Here is a 15,393-nt window from a genome sequence, read left to right as displayed (position 1 = left end):
TCCTCTTTGCTCCTTTCTCATCATCCTGGGCCACCTTGCTTGTCTTTTTCACTTTCACTACTAGGCCATCAGGAAAGTTCATCCTCAGCATCTGCCCAGAATGAAGGTTCCTGAGACAGCAGGAGTTGATCCTGGATCTCTGGGCTGGGTTCAGGGGGCTCCCCTTCTTTTTCCCACCATGAGGGTCAAGGACCAGAGCCTGCCTCCAGGCAGAGTGGTATAAATATACCAGATGGGCGGGATATAAATCAAATAGATAGATAGATAGATAGATAGATAGATAGATAGATAGATAGATAGATAGATAGATAGATAGATAGATAGATAGATAGATAGATAGATAGATAGATAGATAGATAGATAGATAGATAGATAGATAGATAGATAATATGGGAAAAAATAAAAATGAAAATGTACACAAAAATACCAGGATGGGTTTCACCCATAGAAGCATTTGTTCATCCCATCCTTTAGAATTTTGGAAAATTTTTGACTTATACAGATATCTTAGACATAGATAGATTAAAGCCAAAACAAGATCTTATAGACGAGGGATTAGATGCATCGTGATGGTCTATAATGCAATACAATCAAGATATGAATGGGACTTAAAATGTATGATTTTTATGAAGAACAGACAACTTTTGACCAAATAATGTTAACATCAGATGATAAATTAATTAGGAAAATATATAAATTCATTTTAAATTGGAAAATGGAGGACGAACAGGTCAAAGAAATGATAGTTCAATGGGCAAAAAATTTTGGATACAATATTGACTTTGAAAAATGGCAAGAGCTGTGGTCTAGAAACTATAAGATGACAATGGCAACATCTTATAAAGAGAATTTATATAAAATGTTTTATAGATGGCATTTACCTTCCGATAGATTGGCTAAGATGTATTCTAATAGGTCAAGTAAATGTTGGAAATGTCATAAAAAACTGGAACCTATTATCACCTCTGGTGGACTTGTGATAAAGCAAAAGAAAAAAAAAGGATCAAAATACATAAATGGCTTGTTAAAATAATCAAAAAGCATGTAAAATTTAGTCAGAGCTTTTTCTGTTAGGTATAATACCAGAAAGTGTTGATAATGTATATTTAATAATGCATATTTCTAAGAGCTGCGAGGATTATATATGCACAGTACTGGCAAAATGAAGGAACACCTACAGAACAAGAAATAATTAAAAAGATATTGGACTGCGCCGAAATGGATAGACTAACACTGAAAATCAAAGGGAAAGAAGATACAAATATTAACAAACATGGGACTTATTCTATCAATGGTTAGAAGGATGTTATATAGATTAGGAACGTAATGTGTATGGTAGTTGTTTTAACAAATGATTATAAGCTGTACCCTGGTGGCACATTTATAAATCAACATGGATGGATTTTATATAATAAAAAGAAAATTTAAAAAAATAAGTAAAAATCACACGAAATCACGAGGATTCATACCTCAGATCCATTTTTTGTACCACCGCAAATCTATGTGCTGAAGGATCCATAATTTTGTGGTGTACTCTGTAGGTATATATGAGATCTACAATTTGGTGGTGAATTAATGACGATCCCACATATAAATCGTACAAAATAATGATTTGTTCTTGAGTTCATGGATCCACCTTTTACTTTCTTCCTTGTTCCTTCACCCTGAAATAGAAACATTATTTGCTTTCCAAGTTTGGTTTAATAACGCTTAACTTTTACCTGGCAGTTTTGAAAGCGCTTCCCATACCTTTTGTTATAATCGAGCTTACCATGAGAAAAGGAGGCTCACCTGAGGTCAGCTAGCGCAAAGTCGTGGTTAAATTAGAATACGAAGTAGGGACTTTAGAGTTCGCAGAAGAGGAAGCAACCCTACACTTCTCTGGGAGTAAAACCCGCTGAAAACGACCCTTAGCTCTGAGTTAGACAGCAAGCTAAAAGTTGCATACTCAGCCGTTTTAGAAACTGCCAAAAAAAGAGAGGATAATTTAGAAGTGACTTAAGTATAAACAGGCAAATGTCCCTTGTAGCGTGAGTACCAATGAATATTAGGATTTTGAACGACCACCCGCCGGAGCAGCTTGATTCCGCGCCGTAAATCTGGCTGACTTTCGAGGTGGTCCCAAGAGTTTCGTGCGCGCTTGTTCCCCACCAAGCCCGTTTTTTTCCTCCTCTCGTGGCCGTGTCTTTCAGCCAGCTCTCTCTTAGACGCCTCTTTCTCTCCCCCCCCTTTTCGATCCAAACGGGAAGGCAAAAAACAAGCGGTGATCCGAGCGGGGAGGCAGAGCTTTCACACGCCTAAGATCGGACTCTCTTTGTGCCGGAGTTACCCCGGAGACCAGAGAGTTGCGTGGGTCAACGGCAGAGTAGTTGTCAGAAAGGGTGTTTCTGACGTTGTGCTTAAGGTGACCAACTACATGTTAAAGGCGGAGTTTTCAAAACGACCCGGTGTTTTCAGCCTGCAATCTAGAACCCGAGTCCAGGTTCCCGGGGCGCTTCAAGCAGTTGCTAGGCGACGGGGCGTCAGTAGGTGCCGCCATTTTGTTCCTATATTAGCAGTTTGTCCAATTGTTCTCTTCCTACCTTTTTCGAGTTTTCTGTTTTTTTTCCCTGAGGCCTTGCTCTGAAATCAGTTTTAAAGACAAGGATCTCGGGCGGAGCGCTTGGAAAGTCTGTTCTCCAAAGGTAAGCCTGCTCCTGTTGGCGGTTGCAAGTGTGATGTATTTGCACGTCTGTTCGCAGAGCAATGCTCACCTTCCAGCCATCACTCCCATTATGGAAATCCTAGTAAAGGCTCATCCTTTGAGGTTTGGCTCACTGCGGTGTGCAGAGATGGTACTGATCTTTTATCTGATGGCCACATAACTTGTTTCTATTACTGACGTGCCTGGTTTTTTTGTTCAGGCTGATGTTTTGTATGTGTGATGAGTTTTGGGTTACTGTGGGCATGACCACACCGAAGGTTCTGCAGGCTTGATGTGGACTTTTCTATACTGCATGCCATTCTTGTTCACACAGAATTTTTTAATTATCCCAGGAATGCATTTCAAGTGTCCAAATGTCACACAGCCTCCATTCAACTATCACCTTTCTCTGCCATTATCACCATCCTCTTACCCCACCCCTTTCGACAGAATTCAAATTCCTCCTTTTTAAATTTTTACCAAATGAGTTAGCACAGAATTGACAAGATAAGGCAAGCTATAGAACCTATGCTGTATCAGTTTAGAGCTATACAGTACTGTTAAATTAAGAGAAAAATATATATTTTAAGAAATACAGCTGACAAAACTGCATTCATGTTGTGCAAGCAGAAGGGCAGGCAAAACAAATAATGTTTGCCCCATACTACAAAAGCAGGTAAAATAATTTGAGTGGAAATGCTACAAAAACACAAATCCTGTTGGCTGAACAACATATGCAGCATGATACTGTATATTATGTGACCTCAAGTTTGAAACAAATTGTAGCAACCCTAATAGGGCTTTCAGGGTAAGTGGGATGTTTAAGGAGTCGTTTTACTAATTTTGCTCTCCCATCCCTGTAAGTGCCGGGATTCAGACTCATATCTCTTGAGACCTAGTCTTCACTCTGTCATGCCAGAAGATCAGATCTACTCCTGATCAGTGCTGGTGTTGTGTGGTTGACACAATAAATATCTAAAGGAACAATGAGAAAAATCACACAAGCAGTGGGATGAGTACTCATCTAGTTGCCTCCTTTGTGTCATTATTGTATAATGTAGTCAAAAGTGTTGATGGCTTCTGTGCCTCTGATAAGCATGTTTTCCATAATGGTTTTATATGCCACTGCTGAGATATGGCCTGGCAGTGACTAATGTCTCTTGCCTAGAATACTGTACCAAGATAATTGGCACCATCAGGCAGAAACTCCACTCATATAATCTATGAATTCTTGTGGAAGTCCTTATGCAGATGTCATAGGAATGACTGGGTCAGTAAGTGTTTTTTCCCTCTCTCCTGCTTCCTTCAGGCTGATTTAAACTTTGAAGTGACAGATGTCAACTATTTTCTCAGTCCTTTGAATTTTGAAAACAATCTGTTGTCAGCCTTTCCTGATATACATACGTAGATTGCTCAGAGCACTTTTCCTGTCATGGTGCACAGATATTCTTCCTGGGAGTTACACAAGGCTCTCATTGTCCTTATCAATCTGCTGTTGAATTCTTCATAGGGTGTTCCTGAGACATCTGCCTTGGATGGTCCTGTTGCTCGTAACAGTGACTTGGGTCTTTGAGTAGAGGTGGTTTCTGTCAGACAGAATGTTGTTTCATTTAAGGATCTTGTTTCCAGACTCATCGTTTATTCCTAAATTAAACTTCACTTTCCACAGAATTGAAGAAGTACTTGAAACACTTTTTTCTGAAGCTGTCTGAGCCCCTGGATAAACAATGGCACATTCAAGATGTTAGACGAGTCATCATATATAGCAGCTCTGTTTGAAATGTAGAGTGTTTCTTCATTTGTGATGCTCTGTTCATTTCCTTTCATCCAGGTGCCGTGAGAAGGAGAGTTTCCAGGGAGTTGGCACTTCTACAGCCTCTGGGACCAGGGCTGCCTTTACAGATATGTGCCCAGAAACCATTTGGAAATCATTCTCCTCTTTCACTAGACATTATAGACCAAATGCCTTTGCTTCTGCAGAAGCTCCTTTTGTTGGAGTACTACAGTTAGAGAGGCACTCCCTAAGCACTTATCCTTGCTCTCAGCAAGGATAGAAGCAGAAGATCCTGTTATGTAGGATGCCCTTCCACACTACAGGAAAAAAGGACTGCTCATTCTTACTGTGATATATTCATTTTCTGTAATGGAAAGAGGACATCCTCCCAGCCCAGTAGCTCAGTTTCTTGACAGGAGTCAGCCAATTTTCAGAATTATTTATTAATTATTTAAAATATTTATATGCTGCCTTTCTCCTAAGGATACAAGACAATTTACAGTATTAAAAACACAATATTTAAAAAGCGTTAAACAGATAACATATTAAACTTACAAATAAGAGTACTATTAAAAACACAAGTAAAACCACAGAATAAAAAAATACCTTTTAAAAAAATGCCCTTGGTCAACCAGTCATTTAAAGAAGTGGTGTCCAACCTTTGTAATCCAAGAACAGCCTCCACATGTTCTTGGATTACAACTCCCAGAAGCCTTCACCACCACCTCTGCTGGCCAGGATTTTAAGTCCAAGAACATCTGTGGAGGCCCAAGGTTAGAGGCCACTGATTTAAAGGAAAGCTTGCCTAGAGAGGAAGGTCTTTGCTTGTGAAAGGATAGCAAAGATGGGGCGAGCCATCAGCATTAAATCTGATAATCTCTGTCAGATTGGTTTGAAATTTTGCTCAACTGAGACTCAGCTCTGAATTTAAAGCTCAATTATATCCATGTTTATTTGGAAGTCTCCCTGTCTTTACATTCAAATAATTGTACCAAATAATACTGCAATTTCACAATTTTTCTACATGGATCAACCAATGTAAAGATCTGAGTTTGGTTCTTAAGACTTCTTCCTTACATTTACTTGAAGTCCCTCTGTTGATAGTATATTTAACAAAATGCTATTTTATTTCTGTTTTGGTCAGTTAAGGTTTGGCTTTGCCTGTTATACTAACACCTGCTTTGACAAATAGATTGGCTAATAAAATAAAAAACCCGGAGTAACTCCAATTACTTGTGGGAAGACTCACCTGAAAGAGTGAGAAGTACTTCTGAGTGTACATATCTAGAAGGTAAAGTGATGTAGAAAGTATGGCATGTACATTTTGTAGATATATAAGGAGAGAGGTTTTTCCAGTAAGGTTTTTGTGTAGGGTCTGTTCTCTCCTGCAGATTTTGTATTTCTGTTTTTAATTGTGTAACATGTAGTTTATTTATCTTACTTTGTACTTTAATAGTTATTATAAAACATACACGTACATGAAAACCAGTTGCAAAGTAAAATGAATCAGAGTATAATGGTCAGAACCATGGAGAACTTGATGGCTTCAGGAAAATGATTCTTATATACATACTGTATCAAGATTATAGATTATTCTGCAAGTGAAGATTGTGTATATATTTAATCAGTTGCAGGATTCTGCAGTGAAGATGAGTGGCCATTGGAGAGACATTCAAGTAGTGGTCCAGCAGCTTAATCAGTTCAGTCCTGAAAATGAGAATACTGAACATTTATTGGATAAATCTAATACACTACAGGTGTGTGAGTTGTCTTTTTTATCCTAATTAGTTTTAACATTTTAAATAATCAGCCAGACAAATGTGAAATTAACAAGATTTGCATGCTGAGATGGTGCCATATCAGATGTAATTTTTCTTGTTTTTCTTATTAAGACCCAAGTGAAGTTATTTTTAGTGTAGCTAGACATCAGAATGCTTTAAGTGGGTTGATTGGTTGGTTGAAAGCAAGCAAATTGTACCAGAAATCCACTAAGTAGTGCAAGGGTGGGGCGCAGTAAGCATAATTGGAGTTAATAATAGGTAATATAATTAGGAGCCGGCTAAATAGATCAATGAATTAGATATCCCAATGCTGTGAGTTTAATCCCCCACTTTGTGTCCCAGCAGAAAGCCAGGCTTTATAGTAAACTTTACAGAACTAGAATGACCCCAAGAAGAAAAGAATGGTAGACCACTTCTGAGTAACCTATACCTAGAAAATGTTGGAAAATATCACCAAAAGTCAGAACTGACTTGACAGTACATAAATATAATTATTAATACTGTATATCTAGATATTGTCAAATGGTTCATCAATCACTCAGAAAATACTCATATTAATCTGTGTTCTTTCTGAGTATCATCAGGAATGAATTCTTTAGAAGTAAGGTTTCCCGTTTCAATGAATATATTATTCAAAGGTGTTATTTGTCCTATGGCTGCAGCCATTCTTAGTCCTTATTGATTTTTCTGGTGATGACAGCCTCTGTTTAGTCATTTTTTTTAATTCTAGGGGGAGTTATGGTATGATTTGATCTGGCACTCAGTTAATTTGTCTTTCTCTCCAACCATGATATCCATAAAGTTTCTCCCCAACACATCTAAATCAATCATTCTTTTTTTCTGCCAGTTTTCTTTACTCTCCAGTATTCACATTCACACATAGTAACTGGAAATATCATAGCACAGATAATCTTTGTTTTTGTCTCCAGCTTCCTTTCCAAGTCTCAGTCTTCTGAATTTTTGGCTGCAGTTTCCATTTGTATTGAGGATTAAACTGAGGGACACAAAGTGCTTAACAATTTCAATTTCTTCATAATCAACTTAAAAATTATAGTTTTTGAGGAAGTAGCTATGTTTGTCTATGCAAGCATATCAGACAAAAACAAAAAACCCACAAAATTAAAAGAGAGAGAGAGAGAGAGAGAGAGAGAGAGAGAGAGAGATTGTGGGCACCATAATGACTGCTATATTTTAATGTGCACTTTCATGGATCAAGTTCATTTTCTGAGTCATTACAGGAAGGCAATACAACAGTCATATTTATAGTGACTGTTAATGGTCCAAAACTATACAACAAAACTGAGAGGAGATTAATTAAAATACCGTTGATTTCCCTTTTGCTTGTTAATCCAGCATAATGGTAAATCTTTGTCTGTCTGCAACCACGCAGGAGCAAGACAGCTGTTAGAAGCAGCAGGAATAGATGTCTCAATTCCAATTTATCATGAGGCAAACATCATTAATTCCATATCTCCAGGGCCCTACGGAGCAAAATGAGCTTCCAGTCTCCCCATAGTAGACCACCCCATTTGGGTTGTCTTCAACTGGCACTTACAGTCTCAATAACCATTCTGAGATGGTTGGTAAGAGAAAGAGTAAAAAGATTCAGTTTACTCACAGTTCTGAACAGCTAAAAAAATTGGCATATTGTATAAAAAAATCAACCAGTTGCATAAATTGGCCTTAACTGACTCAGAGCAACATGACTGACATAAGATTAGCTCACTGTATGCTGACACAAACTGAATACTGGCTGGGAAAAAAAAAACAATGGGGAAAAGATTCTTAGGCAGAAAGACAGGGCTCCCTTCAAAATCAGAGGCAGAAAGGGAACATTGGATACTGCTGGATTGATTGACAATCATCCCAGATTCACTCCTGTTAGGAGTTGAAGAGATGCTTAGATGTTTAGATAAAGGCTCCATTGTTGTCTTGCAACACAGGAAGTATCCTATCTAATGGTGAAAATAGCAGCTCAGTCTCAATCAAAATTTCATTATGGTAAATAGCAATTTTCTAAATTTGTGAATCACAGCACTGCTAGCAAATCCCCTTAAGTCTGATTATTAGTGTATGCTTCTATTGAACATATATCAGTTTTTACATCAAAACTGGAGCTAATAGTAGCAGCAGCAGAACAGAAGCTATGGACAAACTTGGGAAGAGGTTGAAAAATTCTGAAGGAAAAAAAGGGAACTCTAATAGAGTTTCAGCGTACTCCCGGTGTGCATTTTAAAAGGCCAGTTAAGATCAGAAAGATCAGAAATTATAGTCTTGTGATATTGCTTGTTAATATACCATGGACCAAATTATTTCAATTCAAAAATTAATATTTGGTTATGTATATACACAAGTGACACCTGTCACAAATTATTGTACAAATTATACAGGTACAAGTGTACCTGCTTGGGGTTTGCAGACATCCGGCTATGAATTTTCTGAGGGTGCTCCATTCCTCCCCCACCCTTACTCATGTTTCATCTTTAGCAGGTGCCATTCTTTGACACCTGAACATGATGCCATTGAACTTTTTTAGCTACCATTCTCAATCTTTTTTCCTTATTTTTCAACTTTTAAAATGTCCTGAATGTACTGTTTATGGTTGCTTTGCTTGCATAGGAACACACAAAGAGAATATGTTTGTTCTTCATATACATTACAAACAAGTTTTCTGGGACTGGAGAAATTCAATCAATGCAACACTTTAAGTGCATGCAATTTTATGTCCATCATGTATACAAAAGAAGATTTAGCAAATAGCTGAGATAACATTATTGAAGTAGCTCGCTTCTAGTGAAAAATAGTCTAATTGCCTTAACTTTTAATTTATTTTTAATTTTACTTATATTCCATATAGATTCATAATTTTAAATTATGCAATAGTCTGACACAGATAAAGAAAGATTACAAACATATGCACTTAGAGCCACCCTATAATTATCAAGTATTGATTGATTGATTGATTGATTGATTGATTGATTGATTGATTGATTGATTGTATTTATACCCGGCCTATCTAGTCATTGAAACCTAGAAAACTGGATATATATATATTACAATTTGACTTCAAATGTTGGTATTTGTTCTGACTTTTCTTCCTAAATATAAATCCATTTTGTCTTGATAGGGTATTAAAGTAACAGATGAAACCTTTGTACTGAAAACTTTATCTGGCTGTATACAATATAAATCTTTATTGGATGTGGTGGTTAATGCATTTTATATTCGAGATGGAAAACATTGCCTGCAGTCTGAACGTAACTTGTATGTTGGTAAGTAATTATATAATGATATCTAAAAAAGGTATCTAAGATTGTGAGAGATTGTGTATTGGGTGATGAGTTTGTTGGGTTTCCTTCCAGTGTTGGTGCACCTGAAGATAATCGCTGTACTCCAGTTAGGTACCAAGGCAGACATATAGCCAAAGCCACAGAAAATTCTATGTAAAGATAACAGAAAGAAAAGCTGGAGGGAGTCAGGGTAAATTGAAAGCTCGACATTTCAGTTGTGATGAGTTACTAGGAGTATAGCAAGCATTGTTTTCTTGAGGATGGGGTGAAGCTAACAGAACTAGGGACGGAAATATGCTTTCACAATAATCCAGCATAAATGCATTTACTGAGAGTAGATGCGGACAGGTGCAAAATTATAACATACACCCACAATTGTATCATTTTTTTCCTTTCCACCCACCCACCCACCCACACCCACACTGCCAATGTGGGCATGTCAGGGGCTGGGTGCTGTGTCACATGTTCGGAATATCATGCTCCTGCCCTCACTTTTAATTTTTTAAAAATGTTTTTATGTACATCTTCTGATGTGCAATTTAATTACAGTTTTTTAAAAAAGGATTTGCATATCCATATATGCAAATAGAAATGCAAAGAAAAGAAGTGAAATATGAGATCAGTCAAGGGAGAATGAAGGAGTGATGAATGGGGGAACCGGGGAGGGAGCAGGCAGAGATGAATCCTTAGCCACGGATCCTTGTTTCCTGGAGGCTCTGCAGGGTGCCTTCTGAACAGCAAAGGTCTCCTATTTCATCTTAAGTAACCATACTCATTAAGTTAGAAATAGCCCTGTAAATAGACATGAGGCAGAGGGTGACAAACAGGGGAGGTGGGTAAAGTGTGGGCGTTTTTCTTTGTTAACCTTTCAGTATAAAAGCCATTGGACTTTGTTTTCTTAGTTGCATTCAACTGCTTGATATGTTTTGTAAAGTTAGATAGAGTCTCTATAAATAGCTTGGCTCAATTAAAAAAGGATTTTAATTGTATAACTCCACTGTGGTGTTCATACAGTCTTTGATTCTGTGCATGATTACTCAGAAATAAGTTCAACCAAGTACCTGGGAGATACACCCAAGTATGTGTACATAAGATTGCAACTTTCAGGACTTTAACGCTGGACTACTGAGTATCTTTATCAGATAGTAAGCTGATTTCCCCTGGGCTTACTTCTACAAAATCCTGGGTTGAAAGTGTAAACATGCTTCTGTACGGATGAGCTTTGGAATTTTTTCTATAGAAGAAGAAGAAGCTGAGTTTGTATTACAGTGGTGCCTCACATTACAACGTTAATTCGTTCCAGCGAAATCGCTGTAGAACGAAAACGTCGTAATGCGAAAATAAAAAGCCCATTGAAACACATTGAAACCCCTTCAATGTGTTCCAATGGGCTGGAAACTCACTGTCCAGCGAAGATCCTCCATAGGGCGGCCATTTTTGGTGGCTGTCTTGCGAGGAATCCGTCCCAGAAAACAGTGGGGAGCCATTTTATTTACCCGGTGGCCATTTTGAAACCACCGATCAGCTGGAGGAAAATCATTGTTTTGCGAAGAATCAGTTCCCGAAGCAGGGAACCGATCATTGCAAAGCGAAAAAAAACCATTCAGACCATCGTTTTGCAATCGCAATTGCAATCGCAAAAAGATTGTCGTAATGTGGTTTCGTTGTAATGCGGGGCAATCGTAAAGCGAGGCACCACTGTATAGCTATTTTTCTAATTAGACAGATTGTGAATGAACTCAGTGAGTTAAACAGTTGGCTGCAGAGCCAAAGGTTGGGAGTTCAATTCTCCACTGTGCATCAAGGAAGAGTCAGCCTGTGTGGCCTTCGGCAAACTACACAGTGCCTGGATGCCTCCAGAAAAGGATACAGTACTTACTCTCTATCTGGAAAACCCTGGAAAGGGTTGCCATAAGTCAGAATTGACTTAACTGCACACAGTTGTTGTTGTTGTTGTTATATGTAAGCACCAGTATAAAGTATGGCAATGTGATGTCTTTCTGTTTAGAATAGAAACTCAGAATGTTATGGATAATTACTTTAGGCTATATAATGTTCAAATATGCATCTCCCAACAGTTGTTTGTTATTTGGCCATTTTTCTTCTGGAGGAACTTGGACTTCAACAGTTCAGCAGAATAATCAAGTCAATTGATACTGCTAAGATATGCAAGGTACTTAAAACAGTTGTGCTTTGGGGAAATGAAACAAAAGCTATCCAAGAATTGTAATTTGATGTATCCGAATTGTGTCTTGCTAATTTATATTATCTATGACCGTTAAAAGCTGGTTGGTGTAAACATTTAGCTTTGTGTAGACCAATGAATAGGATTATTATGCTGTATTCATCTTATGAAATGAATCAGCTAATTCTTATGACAAATTTCATGTATCATCAGCTGGATTTTTTTCTTTTTATCCTGATAGGAAATCTCTCCTCTCTCTTGAAAGCATTGCCCTACAATGTCCTTTAGCCTTTCTTATTACACAGATAGGAGTATTTTCATAAATAAATAAAAGCCAGGCCCAAGTATGCCAGCAAGCTGTGCAACTGCTCCAAAATGGTAATTTTTGCCATATTGTTGTTGCTGTTGTTTAGTCGTTAAGTCGTGTCCGACTCTTTGTGACCCCATGGATCAGAGCACGCCAGGCCCTCCGATCTTCCACTGCCTCCCGGAGTTGTGTCAAATTCATGTTGGTAGCTTCGGTGACACTGTCCAACCATCTCATCCTCTGTCATCCCCTTCTCCTCTTGCCTTCACACTTTCCCAACATCAGGGTCTTTTCCAGGGAGTCTTCTCTTCTCATGAGATGGTCAAAGTATTGGAGCCTCAGCTTCAGGATCTGTCCTTCCAGTGAGCACTCGGGGTTGATTTCCTTCAAAATGGATAGGTTTGTTCTCTTTGCAGTCCAGGGGACACTCAAGAGTCTTCTCCAGCCCCACAATTCAAAAGCATCAATTCTTCGGTGGTCAGCCTTCTTTATGGTCCAACTCTCACTTCCATATATTGCTACTGGAAAAACCATAGCTTTGACTATGCGGACCCTTCTTGGTCAGGTGATGTCTCTGCTTTTTAAGATGCTGTCGAGGTTTGTCATCGCTTTCCTCTTAAGAAGCAGGCGTCTTTTAATTTTGTGGCTGCTGTCCCCATCTACAGGGATCATGGAGCTCAAGAAAGTAAAATCTGTTACTGCCTCCATTTCTTCCCCTTCTATTTGCCAGGAGGTGATTGCTTGAGGAAGGAATGTTTAGAATGTAATCTCGCAGGGCGTAGCTCTGTGAATAACCTTTGAACTCTAGAATTAAAGGGACTCTATGGATCGAGTCCAGCCCCTCTCATGGAGGCACAGTGAGGAATTGCACTCCCAACCTCTGATTCCGCAGCCAGAGACCTAAGCCACTGAGCTATTCAGCAGTCTGTGAATGTCAGTGCTGCTGTTTCTGGTACAGTGGAGTAGAGATAGGAATGTATGGTTCAAGGAGGCTATTCAAACAAAGAACGTTAATGGCTGAGATGGAAGGAAGACATTCGTCAATTTAATAAATTAACTTTTTATTAATTAATTTTAATTAAATTACCTTAAAATAAATTTAGGCATAACTTGATTGGATGGTGTTTAAATTAGTTACAGCAATTAAATAAAAGTTGGTTGGATAGCTCAGTGAGTTGTGGAGCCAGAGGTTGGGAGTTCAGTTCCCCCACTGTGCACCCTATAAGAGCCAGCGTGTATGGTCTTGGGTAAGCTGCACTGTCCCAGGGTGCCCCCAGAATATAGGAATGGTAAACCTGTTCAGAGTACTCTTTACCTAGAAAACACTGAAAAGGGTTCCTATAACTCAGAATTGACTTGAGTTAGGTATCTGGCTGTGGAGATGGAGGTTAGGAGTTCAATTCCCGACTATGCTTTCTTGGTAGGAGCTGAACTCAGTGATCTGTAGGGTCCCTTCTAGCTCTGCAGTTCTGAGATTATTATTATTTTAATTATTATTAATTAATTAAATAATCTGGAGAAATGTGTTTGTGCATTGCACGTGGCTTCTACTACCCAGCCAACACTGGATGTAGTTGTAAAAGTTAAAAAGCTTGTATACTGTCATTTAAACTATATAATCAGATATCGTAGCAGGAAAGCAAGTGAAATAACTGGGAGTGTGAATAACTAAAATTCTCCCTTTTTAATTTCCAGAAAATATTTTTTAACTATTTCATTATTCTGGATTCATGTAACACTACATAATGGATTGGATCCAGAAATCAACAATTGTGAACAGAGCAGCTCCTTTTCTGAATAAAAGAGATTTAGATCCAGAGGATGTTGCCATAGGCAGAGGTAGACAGGAAGCAGTTTTTACAGGTCTCCTAACATGCCTCCAAATCAAGCAATATCAGGGAGAAGGAAGGAGTCAGCAGATTTCTTTCTCTACCCACTACTTCTAGTTGATCAGCTCCACATGCAGAATTTCACTTATGGACCTGTGGATCCTTTTGACTGGTTACAGTGTATCCAGTAACATCGACAGAAAGCAGATAGACGTAGAAATGGTTGTATATTAAATGCAGTTATAAACATTAAACATTATCCACTATTTAAGCAAGGTTTTCATCCTTTCATTAATGAGTAAAATTATTTCCAGTTCCTTAGGTTCTTTTTCAATACCATTAATTTGAACACCTGGATAAAAGATGAATGGAGCTGTTTATATGAATCTACTTATGTGAATAACTGGATCAAACCATTGCAAAGGTAAATGTAAGTTTAATTCCTTGATGATCCAAGTGTGTCTGGTGAATCTTAATCCCAAGAAGGTATGCAAAAATCAAGTGTCTATTTATGAATAGTATTTAGAGTCTTCTTAATGTTGCTTGTATCTGAAAAATGCAGATCATAATTGTTAATTTAAAGTAGTTATTTCAGAGATTGGCAATATGGCATCTGCCTTGTCAGTTCTGCAATAGATGCATAATGAAATCCAGTGTAGGTAGCTATGTTTATCTATTCCAGACTTATTTTAATAGTCTACAAATACTAGAAGTGTTCTATTAATAGTAGTTATGTAGCTTTACATTTCAGCTACAATTCCATTGGGGAATGGAAACTTATTATTGTATAATATCAGTAAATTCTATAACTCCAATTTAATTTATACAGTATCTTCTATGTTCCTTCACATCACATGTTCAGCATGTATTTTCCAATTCAATTATTCTCCTCTTCTTGGAGTAACAGTAGAATGTTCTTTGCTTGAAAGCAAAGGAAATGGCAGTCTCAAGGAAATGACAGCCCTGGAACAGAAACCAATACCATCTGTCTGAAACAAAGACTGTAACAAATGGGAGTGTTGGGGTTTGATTCAATTCTCCTCTTGCTGATTTCATAATTCTGCTAATACTGTTGCATATTTTATGTAGCAATATCATGAACCCACTTTTGTTGCTTCTTTATTCTCTCTCTCTCTCTCTTTTCATTTTAAGAATAGTGTTGTAACTTCAGTTAGGTGGCTAATACTTTGCTTTGAATATTAGCTGGACCAAAGAATAATAGCACTAAGAGTTTTATGGGTAATGTAACGGCAGATTTATTATGTCCTGAGGGTGTCTGCGAAGATACAGTGGTACCCCGCAAGACGATGTTAATCTGTTCCATTGAAATCGTTGTTTAGCGAAAACATCGTCTTGAGAAAAGCGTTTCCCCATTGGAATGCATTGAAATCCGTTTAATGCATTCCAATGGGGAAAATAATTGTCGTTTTGTGAAAATTGCCCATACGGAAGCCATTTTGCGAAGCGCCGATCAGCTGTTTAAATCGCTGTCTTGCGAAGCATCGGTCCCGAAAACATCTGCTTTGCGGAAGATCGCCCATAGG

The 15,393-nt window shown here is 38.1% G+C and overlaps 1 protein-coding gene across 2 annotated transcripts in view; it reads left to right on the top strand.

Annotated features, from left to right (window-relative positions):
* Positions 1 to 2,274: 2,274 nt before the first annotated feature.
* Positions 2,275 to 15,393, top strand: part of CFAP99 (cilia and flagella associated protein 99) — a 49,479-nt gene continuing 36,360 nt past the window's right edge. Inside the window, exons 1-6 of one of the 2 annotated variants that reach the window (XM_078390653.1) lie at positions 2,275 to 2,684; positions 5,607 to 5,748; positions 6,086 to 6,214; positions 9,366 to 9,510; positions 11,607 to 11,701; positions 14,164 to 14,273. In XM_078390653.1, the coding sequence (XP_078246779.1) occupies positions 6,107 to 6,214; positions 9,366 to 9,510; positions 11,607 to 11,701; positions 14,164 to 14,273 (458 nt within the window). In that variant the 5' untranslated portion in view covers positions 2,275 to 2,684; positions 5,607 to 5,748; positions 6,086 to 6,106. The remainder of the gene's footprint in view (positions 2,685 to 5,606; positions 5,749 to 6,085; positions 6,215 to 9,365; positions 9,511 to 11,606; positions 11,702 to 14,163; positions 14,274 to 15,393) is intronic. The other variant, XM_072994839.2, reaches the window with a different exon arrangement.

Source organism: Pogona vitticeps, chromosome 3, assembly GCF_051106095.1.
Source record: "Pogona vitticeps strain Pit_001003342236 chromosome 3, PviZW2.1, whole genome shotgun sequence".
Classification (NCBI taxonomy): Eukaryota; Metazoa; Chordata; class Lepidosauria; order Squamata; family Agamidae; genus Pogona; species Pogona vitticeps.
Note: the sequence above shows the minus strand (reverse complement) of the source record. Positions and strands in the feature narration are given on the sequence as shown.